Source organism: Melozone crissalis, unplaced genomic scaffold (genome assembly GCF_028551555.1).
Source record: "Melozone crissalis strain CALT ecotype California unplaced genomic scaffold, PUWL_Pcris_2 ptg000019l_1, whole genome shotgun sequence".
NCBI classification, from domain to species: Eukaryota; Metazoa; Chordata; class Aves; order Passeriformes; family Passerellidae; genus Melozone; species Melozone crissalis.
The window spans coordinates 573,153-593,161 of NW_026535797.1; the positions used below are offsets into that span (position 1 = coordinate 573,153).

A 20,009-nucleotide genomic window follows, 5' to 3' on the forward strand; every position below is an offset into this window, starting at 1 on the left:
TCGTTAGCCATTCCACGAGACATTCCAGTTCAGCAAGCCGTGGAAACACAAGTCACGAGTGTGTTCCAGCTCAACAACCTCATGAGCTTCAGCAGGACCAAGTGCTGGTGCCAGGCCTGGCCTGGGGCAACCCCTGGTGCCAGGGCAGGCTGGGGGATGAGCAGGTGGGGAGCAGCCCTGGGAGAAGAGCTGGGGTGCGGGTGGGTGAGAGCTGGCCACGTCCCTGTGAGCATGAACCCCCCTGTGCTGGGCTGGTCCCCAGCGTGGGCAGCAGGGCAGGGGAATCCTGCCCCGCTCAGGTGAGACCGCACCTGCAGAGCTGCCCCAGCACATCGGCTTTGTGCAGCGAGTCCACAGGAGGCCGTGGAGATGGTTTGAGGGACGGAGCACCTGTCCCACGAGGAAAGGCCGAGGGAGCTGGGGTTGGCCAGCACGGAAAATAAAAAGCTTTGTGGAGACCTAATCGCGGCGCTCCAGTGCCTGGAGGGGGCCTACAAAAAGGATGGAGAGAGACTGTTTACAAGTGTCACGACAAGGGGGAATGGCCTCTAGTGAGTTCCGATATCGGTAGAGAGCCCCAGGGAGCGAGGCAGGATGAGCGGTGTGCGCTGGCACAGGCACCGCCGGGCCCCGGGGAAAGGCTGGGCTGGGCTGGGCTGGGCCGGGCCGGGCTGCGCCGGGCTGGGCCGGGCCGGGCCGGGCTGGGCCGGGCCGGGCTGGGCTGGGCGGCACCGCAGCGCGGTGCGCTCTGGGCTGTGAGATTCGAATAATGGGGCCGAAGCCAGCGGGCTGGGGACAGCGGACCGGGCGGGGCTCAGCGCGGGGACCCGGAGCGCCGCCCTCGGCAGGGCCACGGCCCAGCCCGGCCCCGCGCCCGGGGGCTGCGGGCGGGGCCGGGAGGAGCATGCCGGCCCGCCCCGGTCCCGCCCCCGGCCCCGCTCCGCCCGGCCCGCCCCCGGGCCCCGGCCCCACTCTGCTCCACTCCGCTGCCCGCATCCCCCGCTCCATTCGCTCTGCCCGGCTCCACTCCGCTCACCCCGCCTCGCCCGCATCCCACCGGCCCGCCCCTGGCTCCCGCTCCCGGTCCCTCTCCACCCCACTACCCGCATCCCCCGCTCCGCTCTGCCCGGCCCCGCTCCGCTCACCCCGCCCCGCTCCACCCCGCTGCCCGCATCCCCCGGCTCCCGGTCCCGGTTCCGCTCCACCCCGCTGCCCGCATCCCCCGGCTCCCGGTCCCGGTTCCGCTCCACCCCGCTGCCCGCATCCCCCGGCCCGCCCCCGGCCGCCGGCCCCGCTCCGCCCGGCCCGCCCCGCTGGGCCCCGCCCGCCTCCGCCGGCCCCGCTCCGCTCCCGCCGCCGTGTCCCCGCCCCGCCGCGCTGTGGCCGCCGCGGGCAGCGGGCGGGAGGCGGCGGCGCCGGGCGCTGCCATGCGGGCGGGCGGCGCCGGGGCGCGGGGCGGCTGAGGGCGGCGGCGGGGCCGGCCGCGGGAGCCGCCGGGCCGGCGGGGAGAGGCCGCAGGGCATGCCAGCCGCCTGCCCCGATGTTTCCCTGGAGCAAGTGGAAGAAGAGGATGGGAGCGAGCGCCTCCTCCTCCAAGAGACCCGTCTTCGACGAGCGAGAGGACGGTGAGTGCGGACCGCGATGCTCCGGGGTGCCCTGCCCTGCCCTGCCCGGGATGCCCTGCCCTGCCCGGGATGCCCTGCCCTGCCCTGCCCTGCCCGGGATGCCCTGCCCTACTCTGCCCTGCCCGGGATGCCCAGCTCCGGGGCACTCTGCCCTGCCCGGCCCCGGCGGCGCCTTTGCCGCGGTGCCCCGGTTCCCAGCCCGGGGTGCCCTGTCCCGCAGTGCCCCCTGTCCCGGGGTGCCCGTCCCGCGGTGCCCGTCCCGGGCTGCCCCGCCCGGCCCCGGGGTCCCCCGGCGGTGCCCCCGGCGGAGCGGGCGGCCGGGGCCGTGCCCGGCTGCGGGGTCCGGCCGGGCGTTGCCTCCCCGCGGGGCGCGGGACGCTGCCCACGGACACCCCACGGGGGGCTGGGGAGGGGGCGAGGGGCGGCTCAGCAGCGAAGTTTCGGTCTGTGCACGGACAGCCCCGCTTGGATGGCCGCGTGCCGCCGGCGTCAGCGCCGAGCGCTGCTGCCAGTGCAGAAAGCGGCTCTCGGGCTTTCCCCAAAATACAGACTGGGGGGGTCAGGAGTACGCCGTGAGATAGCACCGTTGCATTCGAAATCTCGGGTGCAGGGTGCAATTTCAGAGGAGCAAAGGAAGGAAACTTTGCGGGTGGGGGAAGAGTCGGGAGAGCCGTCGGGCCAGCGGACGGGTGCCGGTGCCGGGGCACTCCTGAATGCTGCACTGTGGCACCAACCGAGCACACACGCAAATCCCTGTGAGTGTGGGGGTGCTGGAATTGTCACTGGATAAACCTGGGGATCGATGTGCCCGTCTGGGTCTGAGTGCGGCGATGTGAGGGTCGGGGTCTGCTGGGATGCCTTCGGTGAGGGGACCACACCTGTCTGTGCTGCTCTGGCAGCTGGTGGGTTAAATCAGGCAAACTTTTCCTGGCACAAGAGCTGGTTGATTTCTCCAACACGTTTTTATTAGCAATTCACACTGAGCAAGTCGAGTAAAGACGCTTAAATCGGAGGCTTCGCTGCAATTACATTCTGAAAACAAAATTTCTTTCTGAGAGGCTTTTAATTGTGCCCTGAGCCTGTGTGCAGCCAGTCAGGGTGAGGGAGCTCTGCAGCTGAACGGCTGCTGGCAGGAGCCTGGGAACACCTCTCCAGGTACCTTCAATCAGCGCTTTCCCTGTGTCCCAATTATTGGCACATCGCTTCCTTGATGTCTCCTGCTTTTCCATAATTCCTTGTTAGAGTGTGCTCAGAGCAATTACAGTGTTGTTCCAGTGAACTCATATTTACTGTCATGGCACGGTTGCTATGGTGATCTCCTGAGACATCCCAATAACTTCCTTAGATAAAGAAGCCAGTTGATACTTGGGTTTGTGTGTGACATAATGTGGAAGAGTTACTAGTGACAACAATATTATGAGAAATCAGTTAAAAATATAAAAAGGAAAAGACCGTTTGGTATGTCCAGTTTTGCCCATACGTGGTTCCTTGCGCTGGATCTCTGCACAAGGGTGAGCCTGACTGCTGAAATCCAGCAGATAATCCCTGTTAGTTTGTCAGGGTGTATGTAAATAGAAGGTTAACGTTTATTGTAGTCACTAGTAACACAACCAGCACTCAGATCACACTCCAAATCACTGCAGACCTTACAGTCTTTGTCCCCGACTGCCTGGGGACTGGTCTGGGGCTTCACTGAGTCACTGGCTCCTGCCACAGCGCTGTGGCTGGGGCAGCACGGGGGTGTCCTGGGCTGGGCAGGGATGTGTGTGCTCTCTCTGGTTGGAACACCTGCCCCAGAGGGTTCTCTGCTGTTCCCCTCCGTTAGGGATGGCCATTTCTCCTCAGCCTGGGGTGGGCAGGAGTGCGTTTGCTTTCTCTGGTGTGGAACACTTGTCTCCAGAGGGTTCTCTGCTGTTCCCCTCCGTTAGGGATGGCCATTTCTCCTCAGCCTGCCCCTGTGCAGCCCCAGATCTCCTCTGCAGCAGTGCAGGAGCTCATGTGTCACGCCCCATCTCCGGGATGGCACGGCTGCTGCTGTCCTTGGTGGGGTGTGTGGGTTGAGCTCTCCGAGCCTGCCTCCAAGGGTACACTTGGTATTCCAGAGTATGTCCTGAGGACCTTCTCTCAACCCTCCCCACTTTTCCAGCATCTTTTCTCTCAGTGCTGGCTGGGCTTGTTCTGTGGCAGAGATGGAGGCTGGGCTGGTTCAGCCGCTGTGTGGGGCTGGCTCCTGGTCCACCCAGGGCCAGGCAGTGCAGAGCTGGGCTCTGGGGATCCGTGCCCAAGGGACAGCTCTGCTGCTCCCTCCTTGCTTCCCTTCCTGGCTGCTGTGCTGTCCCCATCCCCCTGAGGCCAGGTGTGCCCGCTGCTGTGTGTTGGGCACACCTGTCTGACCCCTTGGGGTGCCGGGTGAGGCCAGGTGTGCCCGCTGCTGTGTGTTGGGCACACCTGTCTGACCCCTTGGGGTGCCCTGCCCGCCGCAGCGTGCCCACCGTGCTCTCCCTGCTTGCACACGGCCTGCCAGAGATTCTGGCATTTCACAGCCGGGGTTCACCAGCAGGAAGGCTGACTGCGAGAGGCAGAGCCTGTGTGTGTGTGTGCTCCCAGGCAGCCCTGGCATGGGGAGATGGGTTCCTCTGGCTCTGGGCGCCGCTCTCCAGCTGGTTCCAGTCCCACAGAAAAGCTGGCAGGCTGCACGTCCATCAGCTGGGAGCGAGCTGCAGCCTGTCCAGCTGCAGATGCTGCCCAGGGATGCCTTTGTGAGAGCTCGGTTCTGGCAAGGTGTGTTGTGCCCTGTTCATGAACACAGGAAGTTAATGAATGGAGGGGGAGGAGGAAAAACAAAGTAAGGGGAAAGGGATGGGAAGAAGAAAACAAGGCAAGAGAACAGGAGGGCTGCAGGGTGGAGGAAAATAAGGCAAGAGAACAGGAGGGCTGCAGGGTGGAGGAAAATAAGGCAAGAGAACAGGAGAGCTGCAGGGTGGAGCGCTCGGAGCTGGGATGTGCTGGAGTGAGGAGGGCTCAGTGAGCTGCAGTGAATGGTAGCGGGCTTGTGGGTTCTGTGTTATCACCATGGGCTGTTTCCCATCAGGAAAAACACACCCTTGTCTGCAGGGACTTTTCAGGCTTTGTTATTCATACCTGTAAGGATTTTTAACAACTCCTCCCTCGAGGAGTGGGTTTGTTCTCCAGCCCAAGGGAAGGGTGGCCAGTGCCTGTCTGCTGGCTGAGACACATCTCTCTGTGCAGGGCACGGGGCACTGGGGTGTCTCACAGAATCATTTGGGCTGGAAAAGCCCTCCAGGATCATTGAGTCCCAGCTGTGCCCACCAAGGGATCCCCACCCTGTCCCCAGCTCTGAGTGCCACCTCCAGGTGCCACCTGCAGGGATGGGCACTGAACCCTCCCTGGGCAGTTCCTGAGCCCCTTTCCATGGGGCAATTCCTGCTGTGCCCACCCTGAGCTGCCCTGGCCCAGCCCGGGGCCGTTCCCTCTGCTCCTGTCCCTGTTCCCCCCGGCTGTGCCCTCCTGGCAGGAGCTGGAGAGCGAGAGGAGGCACAGAAGTCATGAGGCTTCTTTGTCATTTGGGCAGGAATTATGCTGTTGTTCTGGGAAACAGCCAAGCAAGCTTTATTGACATCTCCCTCCTTTTTAGAAAAAAAAAACCCCTATTTTTCTTTTAAATTTATTTTTGATGCCAGGTGAGGAAAACCCGTAATTGTGAAGCCAATGGGAATGTTTCAACCCAGGTATCTGGAAAATGCTTAGCAGAGTTGTTGGGCTCGGGCACCAGGGCTGAGCAGGAGGAAATACAGGGCACACTTAGTGCTATTAGCATTGCCCGCAGTTGTGTTACTTGAGAGAGGGGGGAAACCACAGCAAGATTTATCTCTCTATGCAATTGTGTCTGAAGAGGAATTTCAAGACTGCATTTTGGATGTGGTTTCTCCTGAATCAAAGTGGTTTACTAAAAAAACTGTGTGTAAATATACATGAGAATCTGTGAAGCCATCTGCTGCTTTGTGCTGTGCTGTGCCTCCCCTCGCTGACACGAGGCCACTGGTCCAGGGTTCCTGTCCGTGTCCTGATGCTGAATTCGCTTTTTCTGCTGATGCACAAGGTTTTAATGGTGCAGCCCAGTGACTTTCATCATTATTAGTTTTTGTCTCAGTCGCTTTCCCCCCATCCCTTGTTTGACTCTGCCAGAATGCAGATGGTGTTTTGTAAGGGGGTCGAGTGCAGGCGCCTGTGTTTATCCTACTTGCATCAAAATCAACTTTTAAACGCGTTCCCAGTTCTGTAGCTCATGGCTGGAGCTCTCCCAGTGGAGCAGCCTGGCTGTGGGAAGTGTGTGCTCAGGGCTGGCCGGGTCAGGTGCAGTGTCCCTGTGCGCTGTGCAGTGTCCCTGGGCGCTGTGCAGTGTCCCTGTGTGCCATGTGCTGTGCAGTGTCCTGGGTGCTGTGCAGTGTCCCTGTGTGCTGTGCAGTGTCCCTGGGTGCTGTGCAGTGTCCTGGGTGCTGTGCAGTGTCCCTGGTGCCGCCATGTGCTGTGCAGTGTCCCAGGTCAGGTGAAGTGTCCCTGTGTGCTGTGCAGTGTCCCTGGGTGCTGTGCAGTGTCCCTGGGTGCTGTGCAGTGTCCTGGGTGCTGTGCAGTGTCCCTGGTGCCGCCATGTGCTGTGCAGTGTCCCTGGGTGCCATGTGCTGTGCAGTGTCCCTGGGTGCCATGTGCTGTGCAGTGTCCCAGGTCAGGTGAAGTGTCCCTAGATGCCATGTGCTGTGCAGTGTCCCTGTGTGCTGTGCAGTGTCCCTGTGTGCCATGTGCTGTGCAGTGTCCCTGGGTGCTGTGCAGTGTCCCTGTGTGCCATGTGCTGTGCAGTGTCCCTGGGTGCTGTGCAGTGTCCCTGGGTGCTGTGCAGTGTCCTGGGTGCTGTGCAGTGTCCCTGGGTGCTGTGCAGTGTCCCTGGTGCCGCCATGTGCTGTGCAGTGTCCCTGGGTGCTGTGCAGCGTCCCTGGTGCCATGTGCTTGTGACAGCTCTGGGGACATCCTGCTGTGCTGCTGGGAGAGGGACCTGGGAGATGGATGCAAGGATCAGGAGAAGTGTCTGTCTCTCTTCTGAGGTGATCAGTGCTGGTCTTGGGGCAGCCAGCATGGCCTGGCTGTGTGCCCTGGTGCCCTGAGCATTGTCCCTGCTGCTGCTGGTGCCAGCCATGCTCCTCCTGCCCCGGCTGCTCCTCACAGAATCCGGCTGTCACCTCAGCTGGGCAGGGCTTGCAAGCCCTGGGCAGGAAATGTTGTCCTTTTATTGGAAATCTATGGTCCAGTGCCCAGTAAGGCAGGTGTAAAATCCCAAATACTACTTATTTGGGGTCAGATGCAGATGTGTTAATGTCCATGCTCTGCACACCACTGACTGGAGAGCTTTTCCCATGGCCTGACTTTGATGGCTGCGGGCTGGGAGCACAGATGCCTTCCCTGATATTTAAACAGCAGGGAAAAAAGCCTTTCTGTGTTATCAAAGTGGTAGCTAAGTAGGCGGGGGGGGAGGAGGGAGTGGGGGTTGCAAGGAGGTGCCGGCAGAGCTGTGTTCAGCCTCCTCAGCAGGGCTCTGTTCCGGCTGCCCCCGGCTCGCGGATGCTGTGCCCAGGGACTGCTCCCTCTGGGCTCTCTGTGCCCAGCACAGCCGCTGCCCCTCACTCCTGCCAAGCACTGAAACCTTCTAGGCGTGAAGCTTTGCCGTGTGCCATTAATGCAGAAACAGGCTAAATCCTGGGAATTCAGCAGTTTCAGGCCGTGGAGGTGTGGGGTGCCACGGGCAGTATGGGGTGACTGGCTCTGAGCTGTTCAATGGCTGTGCTGTCCCCACACCTGCTGCCTGTGCTCTCCTCACAGCAGTGCTGGCTCCAGTCTCAAGAAAAGCCATTCTCGAGGGGCTCGTGTGTCTGCAGAGATCTGAGGAGAGGAGATCAGGGTGAAATGAGTCCTCAGGGCAGCCGAGGCTGTTCGCGTGGAGCTGGAGTAACAAAAAAGGAACAAACACACCAGCAGTTTGAAGGACACTTGATGCATAGGGAGGGACAAGGACAATCAAGGAAAAGTCACTGGAAGTACCATTTGAGTGAAATACTAAATCAGATTAATACTTGGTGTATTCTGTGCAGGCAACGGTCCTCATGACCAGCTTGGAGTGGCTTTCCTGTGATTTGGGAATAACATGCCGGAGCATGTGGCTGGGGATGTGCCCTCCTTCCCCCATGTCCCCAGGGCTGGCGTGGTGACCTTCCCAGCAGGGCTGGCACTGCCCTGTGCAGGTGCTGGTGCACACCCCTCTGTACCAGCACCTGCACAGGTATGTGCCATTGAGGGGATCCGTGCTGGCTGGTGCCTCTCTCCTGAGCTGGTGTTGGAACAGCCTGGGAGCAGCTCAGCTTCTCTGCACAGGAGAAGAAACCTGTCAGTGTCCTCTTGCCCTCTGCCACCGTTCTCCAGGAATGAAATTGCTCTCGGTGACAGTTGTGGAGAATTAGAAGTGCTTGGGAATGTGGGAACAGCCGTGTCTGAGCAGTGCCAGGCAATGAGGTGTGACAGTGTGACCGTGTGCCGGTGCTGATGGCGTCATTTACATCTCAGGTGCTGCTCAGGGCTCCCCCAGTACCTGGCAGTGCTGGGGACATGCGGGCACTGAATGATGTTCAGAGATATGTGCCTTGCTGGATTGCCTGTGCCCATGAATCCTTACAGGCCCATGGTTAGCCCTGCTGTGTAATTAAATTAAACGAAATTAACCTGCAATGTAATGTCTTCATAGCTTTGCTGATGTTTCTGGAAGCTGATCAATGTCATCTATTAGTGCAGAAAATACCTTTGCTTGGTTCTATGGCTCCAGCAGGAGCTGGTGGGCTCCTAAGGCTGGCGATGCCCGAGTGACTTGCAGGGTGACCTGCAAAGCACAGAGGTTCCCTATTGTCCAAACTGCCCTTGGCTGCAGCTGACTGTCCCAAGGTACCGTGGTATTTTGTGTTTCCATGGATGATGTGTGCCCTGGAGCCCCGAGGAAGCCCCGGGGTGGCTCTGAGCACAGTGGGGAGGGCAGGAGTGGGGCTGTGGGGGCACTGCACATTCTGCTGTGTCGCTTGGGCTCTCCATTCCTGCCTCAGCTGCCTTTGCCCAGCAAAAATGAATTCTTTGTCCTTTTCACTATTATCCTGACCACAACCCCCTCCTAACCCCCAAAGAGAAAATGCACAACTCACAAAAGTTGCCATCCCTGCTTAAAATACTGGGGTGTGATTTGTGTCCTGGGATTTCAGAGGGATCACTGGTGACAACAAAAGCCCATCATATGAGTATTTCAGATATCCAGGCTGGGAAAAAACCCCAAGGAACAGGGAAACTTGGTAGAAACTGGGGAAGAAATTTACGTGGAGAATAACCTGTTGGAGTGTTTGGGAACCCAAGAGCTGAGGCAGCAGAGAACAGCATTGGTGTGCAGGTGGGGCAGAAGGCACACGCTGGTTCCTTGCAGAATTCCTGTACTCTTAATTCTGTGTCTGGCAAAGGTCAGGAAGGTGGGCTGGGCAGGCTGGGGCTGAAGCTCAGGCTCCTGCTCTCCGTGAGCATCAGGAGAAACGTTTCTGGCTGAGGGGGAATCTGCTCTGGGCCCTGCTGCTGGCTGGGTGCACACCGCTTCACCCACAGACTCAGGGTTTCACTGTCAGGAGGGTGTGGGATATGGCATGTGGGATATGGGATGTGGGATATAGGATATGGGATGTAGGATGTGGGATGTGGGATATGGAATATAGGGTATGGCATGTGGGATGTGGGATATGGGATGTAGGATATGGGATATGGGATGTAGGATATAGGATGTGGGATGTAGGATATAGGATATGGGATGTAGGGTATGGGATGTGGGATATAAGATATGGGATGTAGGATATGGGATGTAGGATATAGGATGTGGGATATAGGATATGGGATATAGTATATAGGATGTGGGATGTAGGATATGGGATATGGGATGTGGGATATGGGATGTAGGATGTAGGATATGGGATATGGGACATAGGATATGGGATGTAGGATATGGGATGTGGGATATAGGATATAGGATGTGGGATGTGGGATATGGGATGTAGGATATAGGATATGGGATGTAGGATATGGGATGTGGGATATAGGATATAGGATATAGGATGTGGGATGTGGGATATGGGATGTAGGATATAGGATATGGGATGTAGGATATGGGATATGGGATGTGGGATATGGCATGTAGGATGTAGGATATGGGATATGGGACATAGGATATGGGATGTGGGATATAGGATATAGGATGTGGGATGTGGGATATGGGATGTAGGATATAGGATATGGGATGTAGGATATGGGATGTAGGATATGGGATGTAGGATATAGGATATGGGATACAGGCCACCTCCAGTGTGGGAGATGTGGCCCATTAGACTGCCCTGTGAAACAAGTGTCAGAGTCCATGGGGGAGCCACGCACTGCCCCTTGGCTTTTTGTGCACTGGTTCCACTCTTAATGGGAACTGGCAGGCAAGACCAGCCAGCAGGGAACACAGAAAATGATATACATTATGTTTGGATTGTTTGCACTGTTGGAGAACGTGCTTTATGCTTCACAGAAAATAGGGCCAAAGCTTGGTCCCCAATAATTTGCACTCTAAAGGCTCAATGCTGCATGTGGTAAGCACATGAATAATTCATGCCCATGCAAACAGGCCCCATGATTTCACATTCAAGCCTGATTCTAGGTTTGCTCAGAACTTTGAACTGGCATGGACTAGTGGCCCTTCCAGCACAGCAGAGGCTTGGCAGGACCTTGGGCACAGGATGGAGCAATCCCCTGTCCTGGCAGTGCTGGCTGTGTGTGGAGCCTCCATGTCAGCCCTGCTGGGGTGGGCTGGGCAGAGCCTGGGGTGCCTCCGAGCCTGGCTGGGACGCGCTGGGGTTCCTGCTGTGCCCTGCTGCTCCTGTGACAGCACCGAGGTTTGGGAGAGCTGGCGTGGGTGCTGTGAGCCCAGCACAGAGCTCTGAGCTCCCTACACTTCTGCTCCTGTGACAGCACCGAGGTTTGGGAGAGCAGGGATGGTGCAGGCTGGGGCTCTGAGCTCTGAGCTGCCTGCACTGCTGCTCCTGTAACAGCACCAAAGTTTAGGAGAGCTGGGGTGCCTGCTGGTGCCTGCTGAGCCTGGCTGTGATGTGCTGGGGCTCCTGCCATGCACTGCTGCTCCTGTAACACCACCGAGGTTTGGGAGAGCAGGGATGGTGCAGGCTGGGGCTGTGAGCTCTGAGCTCCCTACACTTCTGCTCCTGTGACAGCACCGAGGTTTGGGAGAGCTGGGGTGGGTGCAGGCTGTGCCATGGGGCAGGGGCAGGAGCTGCCAGCCCGGGGCTTTGCTGGGCTCCCTGTGCCAGGGCCAGCCCCGGAGCTCTGTGGCCACCCCGGGGCAGTGTGGATGAGCGCAGGGCCAGGGGCTGCTGCTCTGCTCCATGGGTTTTGTTCCTTGTGAGATGTGAAATGCCACAGCAGGAGCATCGCAAGCAGGTGTCAAAACAAGCACAGCTGCAGCGAGGCAAACTTGGGGATTGATTAATGAATACTTCCAGCCTGTTGTGTGTTTCTCTACACGGCTTTCTGATGTAAAGATCAATCTGTGGATTTATTTAAAAAATAGCAGGTTTCTTTTAATTAGAACAAATTGCCTCTGTTTTTCAAAAGGCTGAGTAACATCAACAAACAGTTCCGTCTGTGTTGCCCCTCAGCACTACTTGGGAAATCATTTCAGCTAGTGATTCTTCTGGCCTTGGTTTGGATTTTTCCATGCTCTGAGCTTGGCATCTCCGAGGGCACCCCTGCCTCCCCCTCTGCTCTCCAGAGGCCCCTCTGCTCCTGCTCTGTGCTCTGTGCGGTTTTTCCACTGCCAGCCCTGCTGCTGCTCCCTTGCTGGGGCTGCCTGGTGTCATTCCCTGGGGTTTGCTCCGTGGTGTCCCAGGGAGGGTGGCACTGGGCAGGATGGGTGCCCTGGTGCCCAGGGCTCAGTGCTGGGATGCTGAGCTGGCACAGCCCCATCTGGGCAGCACAGCCTGAGGAGCTGTGCCCGGTGAGCAGGGCTGTGCCAGGGCCTGAGGAGCTGTGCCCGGTGAGCAGGGCTGTGCCAGGGCCAGCCCTGTCCCCAGGAGCAGTGCAGGGTGAGCAGGGCTGTGCCAGGGCCAGCAGGGCAGGGTGAGCAGGGGCAATGCCAAGGTCAGCCCTGTCCCTGCAGCCCCCACGGTGGTGCCCAGCCCATGGAGGGTCCGTGCCCCTGCTCCCCGTGCCGCTGCCAGCCCTGGCTCTCCCCCCGAGGGTGATCAGGAGATGTTCCCTCTCTCCAGAGCCGAGCACATCACTGTGCTCCAGAGAATTCCATCACAGGAGTAGGATGTCTGCTTTCCCCAGAGGATTTGGACTTGGTGAATAATTCTGTTTGACATCTGCTGTGAATTTGGGTCTGCTCTCTTCTGGTGGAGCTGAAATGGATGCTGGGCAGTGTGGCCAGGTGTGTGCGGGTGCAGGCGGCCCAGCCCAGTCCCTGTGAGCTCGGGTGGGGGCTGCCCATGGAGTGAATCTGTTCTGACACCTCCAGGAGGAAGATCAGGCTTGTTGTTGGACAGGGAGCTCCAGAGGGGATCACTGCTCCCACCTGGGCTCCAGCAAAATATCTTCGGGTACTCACACTCTCCTGTGGAGCTTCTTTCCTCCCCAGATTTACTGTCACTGCCAGCACATGGCTGTGGTAGCCTCTCTTTCACACTGTCCTGCTCCTGATGTTTCCTTCATTTGGAAGGAGCCTCTTCCATGGCCAGAGCTGTGGGAAATGCTGCCCAGCTCAGTGAGTGTCAGAGGACAGACCTGCACGTGGGGACAGGGGTGGTGCCAGAGTCACCAAAGCCCTGCTGGTGCTGCCTGGTGCTGGTGCTGCCTGGTGCTGGCGCTGCCTCAGTGTTGGTGCTGCCTCAGTGTTGGCGCTGCCTCAGTGTTGGTGCTCTCCAGCCCTGGCCCTGCAGCTCCTGGAGCTGCTGCTGGTGCCCAGCCTGCCCTGGGGTCCCATGGAGCCCCGGGTGAGTTGGTGGCAGGCGGGAGGGCCAGGGCAGAGCAGCAGCAGCAGCAGGCATTCCCCAGCCCCGCAGCTGCTGCAGCAGCAGCTCTGTGAGCAGCGCATCCCTGGCCCAGCCAGAGGTATTTTGGGAGCGTGTCTGCTGCTCACGAGCCTCTGGGACAAAGATAGGACCAGGAGCCCGAAATAGCACCCTGGAGCTGCACACCCCACAGGGGCTGCTCTCGAGAGGGAAATCCAGGGTTTGTTTTCGAGCCATCATCGCTGTGTTGACAAGGCTGCCGTGGGGAAGCGGCCCCAGCTGGGATGTCTGAATTAGCTCCAGTACACACACTGAGTGCACGCTGCTCCCCGGGCTCGGTAGGGACTGTGCCTTTGGGAACGGGCGTTCCATGCTGAATCCCAGAGCCCTGGGGCCGGCACAGCCCTGCCAGCCCTGCAGCCCCAGCTGTGCCCATGCCCACCCTGTCCCCAGCTCTGAGTGCCAGCTCCAGGGGACACCTGCAGGGATGGGCACTGAACCCTCCCTGGGCAGCTCCTGAGCCCCTTCCCAAGCCATGGAGGAGCTGCTGGTGGAGGGTGTGCAGCCACCAACACGCCCATGTTGAAAACCACAGCCCCAAAGCAGACATCCCTGTATTTTCCTGTATTTTCATGGTGCTGATCCATCCAGTTGCCAAGACATGAGCCCTGCTGCCAGGTCAGCTCTTTTTCAGGGGATTTTTTTTCTGTTCTTTTTGATTTGCTTTTTGGGGCTCCAGCAGTGTGAAATGCCGCAGCAGAGACCATCCTTCGGTGCAGTGTGTGCAGCAGTGCTGGAAAACAAGGAAGTGGCGTTTCCCAATGAAATGTCTCTGCTGTTGCATCTCTTGCAGTTCAAGTGCAGCATGGCTGGTGCGCAGTTTGACTTTTTGGTATTTCCCCAGTGCTCTGGTAGCTGTCACCAGCCCCAGCAGGAGGAACAGGACTGTCTTTCATGACCCACAATGAATTTGCTGGTGTGGCAAGTAGTAAAAGCCTCTTTTGATGGAAAACCAGAAGCAGCTGATTGTAGAAAATATTCTTGGGCTCTCTATGTTACAAAGAGTCGTTGTCCTGGGACTGTTACATATTGCAGGAAACTGCAGTGCTTCTGGATAAAGATTTGGGAGAAGCAGTGATGATCAGGAGACATAAAATCAATGATGGAATATGTGATATCAAAGAGAATGGGGTAGGTTGTTCCCCAGAAGAGCTGTGTTTGTCTCAGACCTCGTGTGATTTTTTAAAAAAAAGGAATGCTGAATTCTGTCTTGTTTTCAGCAGTTTTTAAGTTCTCAGTTAAAAATGCTTGTGTGTGATCCATCACACAGTGGTCATTGCTGTGAGCCCGGCAGGTTTGTCACAATCCCTTGCTGTTTGCTGCTGCCTACAACACAAAGTTAAGCCAGATGTGGGTGGCTCCTTCTCCTCTCTGCCCTGAGCAGCTTTTGTGGCTCTCCTTGGTTGCACAGAAGAAATCTGCCAGGTCTGAGGGCTTCAGTTACCTGTGGTGACTGATTTTATGTGGCTCTTTCTTGGAAAAGTGTTCTTAATTATTAATATTGCTGTTTCTTCTATTAATTAATGTTTTAAGTCTTCCAAGTACAGTGTCAGGGCCTTCTCAAGTACTGAAGTTAGCCATGGTCTGTGTGCTTTGAGTGTCTGTGAGTCGTTTCCTGATCTTTCAGTACAAAGCCCTGTTGTTTTCCCCTCTCCCCTCTCTGCAGGACGCAGTTGTGCGGTTGCAGGAGGGTGGGATGAGGTTACAGCATGAAAAAGGGCATTGGATTTCTGTTAGCAACCGGTGCATCCATCTCTGGGCTGGCTCGTTATTCTCTGTATTGCCATGGCAACGGGAGGGCCAGCAAGGGTGAGGGCAGGGTCCCCTGTGCCACCCCAGCCTGGCACTGGGACACGCTGGGCAGTCCCTCGGGGAGCTCCGGCACAGCTCTGCCCTCTGTGCACGGCTCCTGTGCCTGAGCAGACACAGCCCTCCTTCACTCTGTGTGCCTCACCCGCTCAGGTGAGTCCCTGAGCAGACACAGCCCTCCTTCACTCTGTGTGCCTCACCTGCTCAGGTGAGTCCCTGAGCAGACACAGCCCTCCTTCACTCTGTGTGCCTCACCTGCTCAGGTGAGTCCCTGAGCAGACACAGCCCTCCTTCACTCTGTGTGCCTCACCTGCTCAGGTGAGTCCCTGAGCAGACACAGCCCTCCTTCACTCTGTGTGCCTCACCTGCTCAGGTGAGTCCCTGCCCCAGCCCAGCCCAAAGCTGGCATGGTTCTGCCTGGAGCTGTGGGTGTGTCTGACAGAGAGCCTCCCCTCTGCCCCAGCCACAGCCTTGTCCCTGCTGGGGACAGGTCACACCTGTGCCTGTGCCTGAGCACTGAGCACAGGGCATGGCTGTGGTGCCACAGTTACACAGCCACAGCGTTCTCACTGCTGGGGACAGGTCACACCTGTGCCTGTGCCTGTGCCTGAGCACAGGGCATGGCTGTGGTGCCACAGTCACAGACACACTTGCAGCAGCGATTCTCTCTTCAGGATGGGGATGCACCATGGATGTTCCTGTGCAGACGGGTTCCCTGTCTGTGCCCCCGTGTCCCACGCTGGCGTTCTCTCAGGATCTGTGTGAGGAGTGACCGGGGCTGTTCTGGCAGACAGATCGGGTTTCCCATGCGCGACCCCAGTGGGAGCTCCATGCCCCAGGAGTGTTTTTAAACCTTTCAGTGAAGCCCCACTGCTTGCAAGTCCTTTGTGTCTCACCAGGATGCAAATGCAGCACAAGGCTTGCTGCAAAGTAGGTCTGTACTGTCGGTGTTGGTGTTGGGCTCGAGTGGAGCTGTGCAGGGCTGTCAGATCCGTGCCCTACATACCTCCATCCCTTCTGCAGGTGCTGCCAGGGGGTGTTTGGTCCATCAGGATGTGGTGCACCTCTGCTGCAGGTGATCCCTTGATTGTTTCATTGGCTCTGGCACAGAGGGGTTTGCCCAGGTGTGCCCAGCCCAGCAGGGATGCTCTTGTTGGTTTGTGCTTGGTGCTGTGTCCCTGTGGGTCACAGAGCCCTCTCTGGGGCCCGTGGGTGTCCAGGTGTCACAGATGTGGTGACAGAGTGTCCCTGTGGGTGACACAGCCCTCTCCCAGGCACGTGGGTGTCCAGGTGCCACAGATGCCAGTCTGACTGGTGATGGAAGTGACCATTGCTCTGGGCTGGGAGCCCAGGCTGTGCTGTGCCCCCACATTGGCACAGGAGCATGTGGGTGCCCTGGTAGGCACCCCTGCAGCTGGTGTGCTGGGACATGAGCTGGGAAGAGGGAGAGGGAATGGGAAACTGGTCCCTAATTCTGCTGTTGGAGCTTCTGCTGCTTCTAGCCTGATCATTTCACGTGGTTTGAAGGTCTTTCTTGGAAAAGAAAGACACACACACAAATCCTGCCCTGGTTCCCCTCTGGAGCCCAGGGCTGCCCTGGCACAGCGTGCCCAGCACCAGGGAGGTGGGTTTGGTGCCACACAGACCCCACAGCCTGGCTGAGATCACTCCTGATTAATGCACTCTGTGTTTGGAGGGCAGCGAGAGGCCTTTGACAGGCACTCTGCTGCGGCTGCTGGGTGACACTAATTACTGGCAGTTAATTAAGAGGCAGTTGAGAGGAGAGTTCTGAAGGACGGTGGTGGGGGCACAGGGTGCTTGTGGGCTGATCTCGGTACCCTGTGTGTGTGCCACCCCTCTGATCTGGGTACCCTGTGTGTGTGCTGCCCCTCTGATCTGGGTACCCTGTGTGTGTGCCACCCCTCTGACTCGGTACCCTGTGTGTGTGCCACCCCTCTGATCTGGGTACCCTGTGTGTGTGCCACCCCTCTGATCTCGGTACCCCCCTGTGTGTGTGGCACCCCTCTGATCTGGGTACCCTGTCTGCGTGCCACCCCTGGCTCTGCCCCAGGGCCCTGCCATGCCCCATGGAGCCCGGGATGTGCCCGAGGCACTGAGCTGCTCCCAGTGCCCAGCACCCCTGGTCACCCATCCCTGGTCACCCATCCCAGCAGCCTCTGCCCCTCCTGTCAGCCACATCCACCCCAACACCTGCACCTTCCATTGCCACCGCAGATGTCTGTCGGCAAATGAGCAAAATAGACGTTGCTTGTTTGTTTTGACAATTACAGTAGAGATTTAATTACACTCCTTCCTCATATACTGCCGAATGTCATGTGGTGTGCTAGGCGTAAACAAAGATGTTCTGCTGCCGTGAGATGTGGGTACTAAAGACACAGAGAGAGCCTGCAGCCTCAGCTCTGACACCGGTGTCAGCAGCTGGCAGCACCTGCACCCTGGCACCTGTGCTGTGTGCCAGGAACGGGCAGGGGCTGGGCACAGGTGGCACCTGCAGTGCTGAGGGAGATAGGAAACAGAAATATAAGAAAAGAGAGAAAGCCACATCTGTGTCTTCAATGATTTGAGGCAGCAGCCTCAGGTATCGTAGCAGGAATACAACATTTCAGCTCTGAGTAAGTTCTCTGTTCAGAACAGTGGGGATCCTCAGTGCCATCATGAAAAGGGCCCGATTTTCCTGCTCATCACTTGCTGCCTTTGAGGAATCTGTCTTGAAGCCTGAGCCTTTTGTGTCGTGTGAAAGCAGCTGTGGCATTGTCTGGCAATGGCAAATTGGCAATGACTTTGCATTTCATAATTAGTTAACAAGGAATCATTTACAATGAGCACGTCTCTCAAACCCCATTGAAATGTGCAGCGCACGTTTGACATTATTAATTAAAAACAGGAACTTCAACGCTCTCTGGCAGCAGCTCCATCTCCCCTCACTCCATGGAGCCATGGACAGGGACGAGGCCAGATCAAGGCAGGGGTTTGAAATTCTTTCTGAAAAGGTGCTTTGGGACTCCGGGGTTATCCAGGAGGGCGTAAGAGACCTCTGGCTGTGTTTCAGATCCCCCAACCCTTATCCTGAGGCTCCCAAACAGGGCTCTGTGAGCTCCCCCACTCCCAGGGAAGGTCAGTCCCTCAATTACATCTTGTCAGAAAACCTCTCAAAGAGGTAATCTAGGGGGAAATATTTCTAGAGATTCTTGTCAAATTACAGAGAGCTTTAATTAAATGAGTGCCCATTACTTAATGGCAATTATGGAGAGAAAATCCTTATTTCTGAAAGAGGCGAAGCTCCACTTTCCTGTGGAAAATTTACTTTTTAAAATAATAAATTAAAGATGGATTATTCTGCTCCAGCACTGAAGCCCATCAATGCATTTGGGGGCCCATCAGTGCTTTTGGGTGTCCATCATTGCTTGGGGTGCCCATCAGTGCTTTGGGGTCTCCATCATTGCTTTAGGGGTGTCCATCATTGTTTATGGGGTGCCCATCATTGCTTTGGGGTGTCCATCATTGCTTGGGGTGCCCATCAGTGCTCTGGGGTGCCCATCAGTGCTTTGGGGTGCCCATCATTGCTGTTGGGTGCCCATCATTGCTTGGGGTGCCCATCAGTGCTTTGGGGTATCCATTAGTGCTTTGGGGTGCCCATCAGTGCTCTGGGGTGCCAATCAGTGCTTTAGGGGTGCCCATCATTGCTGTTGGGTGCCCATCATTGCTTGGGGTGCCCATCAGTGCTTTGGGGTATCCATTAGTGCTTTGGGGTGCCCATCAGTGCTCTGGGGTGCCCATCATTGCTTTGGGGTGCCCATCAGTGCTCTGGGGTGCCCATCCATGCTCTGGGGTGCCCATCATTGCTTTGGGGTGTCCATCAGTGCTGTTGGGTGCCCATCAGTGCTTTTTGGGTGTCCATCAGTGGTTTTGGGTGCCCATCAGTGCTTTTGGGGTGCTATCATTGCTCTGGGGTGTCCATCAGTGCTTTTTGGGTGTCCATCAGTGGTTTTGGGTGCCCATCAGTGCTCTGGGGTGCCCATCAGTGCTTTTGGGGTGCTATCATTGCTTTGGGGTGTCCATCAGTGCTGTTGGGTGCCCATCAGTGCTGTTGGGTGTCCATCAGTAGTTTTGGGTGCCCATCAGTGCTTTTGGGGTGCTATCATTGCTCTGGGGTGCCCGTCAGTGCTTTGTGGTGCCCATCAGAGCCCTGCTGGCACCCCGCGCCGATGCCAGCCCTGTCCCTGTGTCGCTGCAGAGCTGCTGTGGCACTGAGCAGGAAAGCACGGCCCAGCCGTGCTGGTTTGGAAGCACAGCAGTGTTTTTGAGCCTTGCCTTACGTCTTTGGGGTATTTTTATCGTCTGCCTCATTCGAACGGGCTCAACTGAGTCATCCCATCCCCAGTTTAGATTTGTGCTCCCTGTCCTCCCACTCCAGCAGGACCCAGATCCTGCTGGCACAGCCTGCTGCTGGCCCCGCTGGAGTCAGGGGAGTCTGCCATTGGAGTATGTGGGCGCTGGGTCAGGCAGTTCTGAATGTTTGTACATTTTATTTAGCGGCCCTCTGGATTTAATGAGTGTCCATAACACAGTAATCCATAATTTATCTTAAATAAAGACAATAGATTAGGTTGCAGTTGAATTATTGCTTGTTTTTGTAGCTGTTGTGGGGTTTGTGCAACAAAACACAGACAGGAAAAGCCACCTTCCCTAAATTGCAGCCTTCCTTTGTGCAGGATTGGGGAAATAGCTGTGCCCCTTCCAGTGGCACTGCTCCTGGGATGAAATGACAGGACTGTGGCTGAGCAGGAGCCTTGTCTGCTTTTGAAACTCCAGTAATCATCATTCTGATCCCTTGTTAACAGAGAATCAGGGGGTCACTGACACATTTTCTGTGCTTGCACTGACTGTGGCGGGCTGTGACAGGAGCAGAGGAAACGGCCTCAGGATGCCCAGGGCAGCTCAGGGTGGGCACAGCAGGAATTGCCCCATGGAAAGGGGCTCAGGCACTGCCAGGGAGGGTTCAGTGCCCATCCCTGCAGGTGGCACCTGGAGCTGGCACTGAGGGCTCTGGGCTGGGACTGGGAGGGCTTTTCCAGCCCCAGTGGCTCTGGGATTCTGTGATTTTCCCTCCACAGACACCTGGCTTGTGCTTATTTGGTGAACAAAAGCCCTCCAAGTGGGACAATGGACAGCTGCTCCTCTTGCTCAATTCCAAATGGTGAATCTTGTATTTATGAGAGAGCTCCAAATATGGTCCATCTGGTGCAAGTTCCTCAGCTGTTCACTTCACAAGAAGAGAACGTTTCCGTGTCTCTGCCATGATGTTCACATGAGGAGCTGAGCCTTTTAAAGCTGTTCAGCGTTTTTCTTT

At 57.2% G+C, this 20,009-nt stretch overlaps 1 protein-coding gene across 1 annotated transcript in view; it reads left to right on the forward strand.

Annotated features, from left to right (window-relative positions):
* Nucleotides 1-1,483: 1,483 nt before the first annotated feature.
* Nucleotides 1,484-20,009, forward strand: part of STK32C (serine/threonine kinase 32C) — a 68,158-nt gene continuing 49,632 nt past the window's right edge. The window contains exon 1 of the mRNA XM_054276777.1: nt 1,484-1,625. Coding sequence (XP_054132752.1) covers nt 1,541-1,625 — 85 coding nt within the window. The 5' untranslated portion in view covers nt 1,484-1,540. The remainder of the gene's footprint in view (nt 1,626-20,009) is intronic.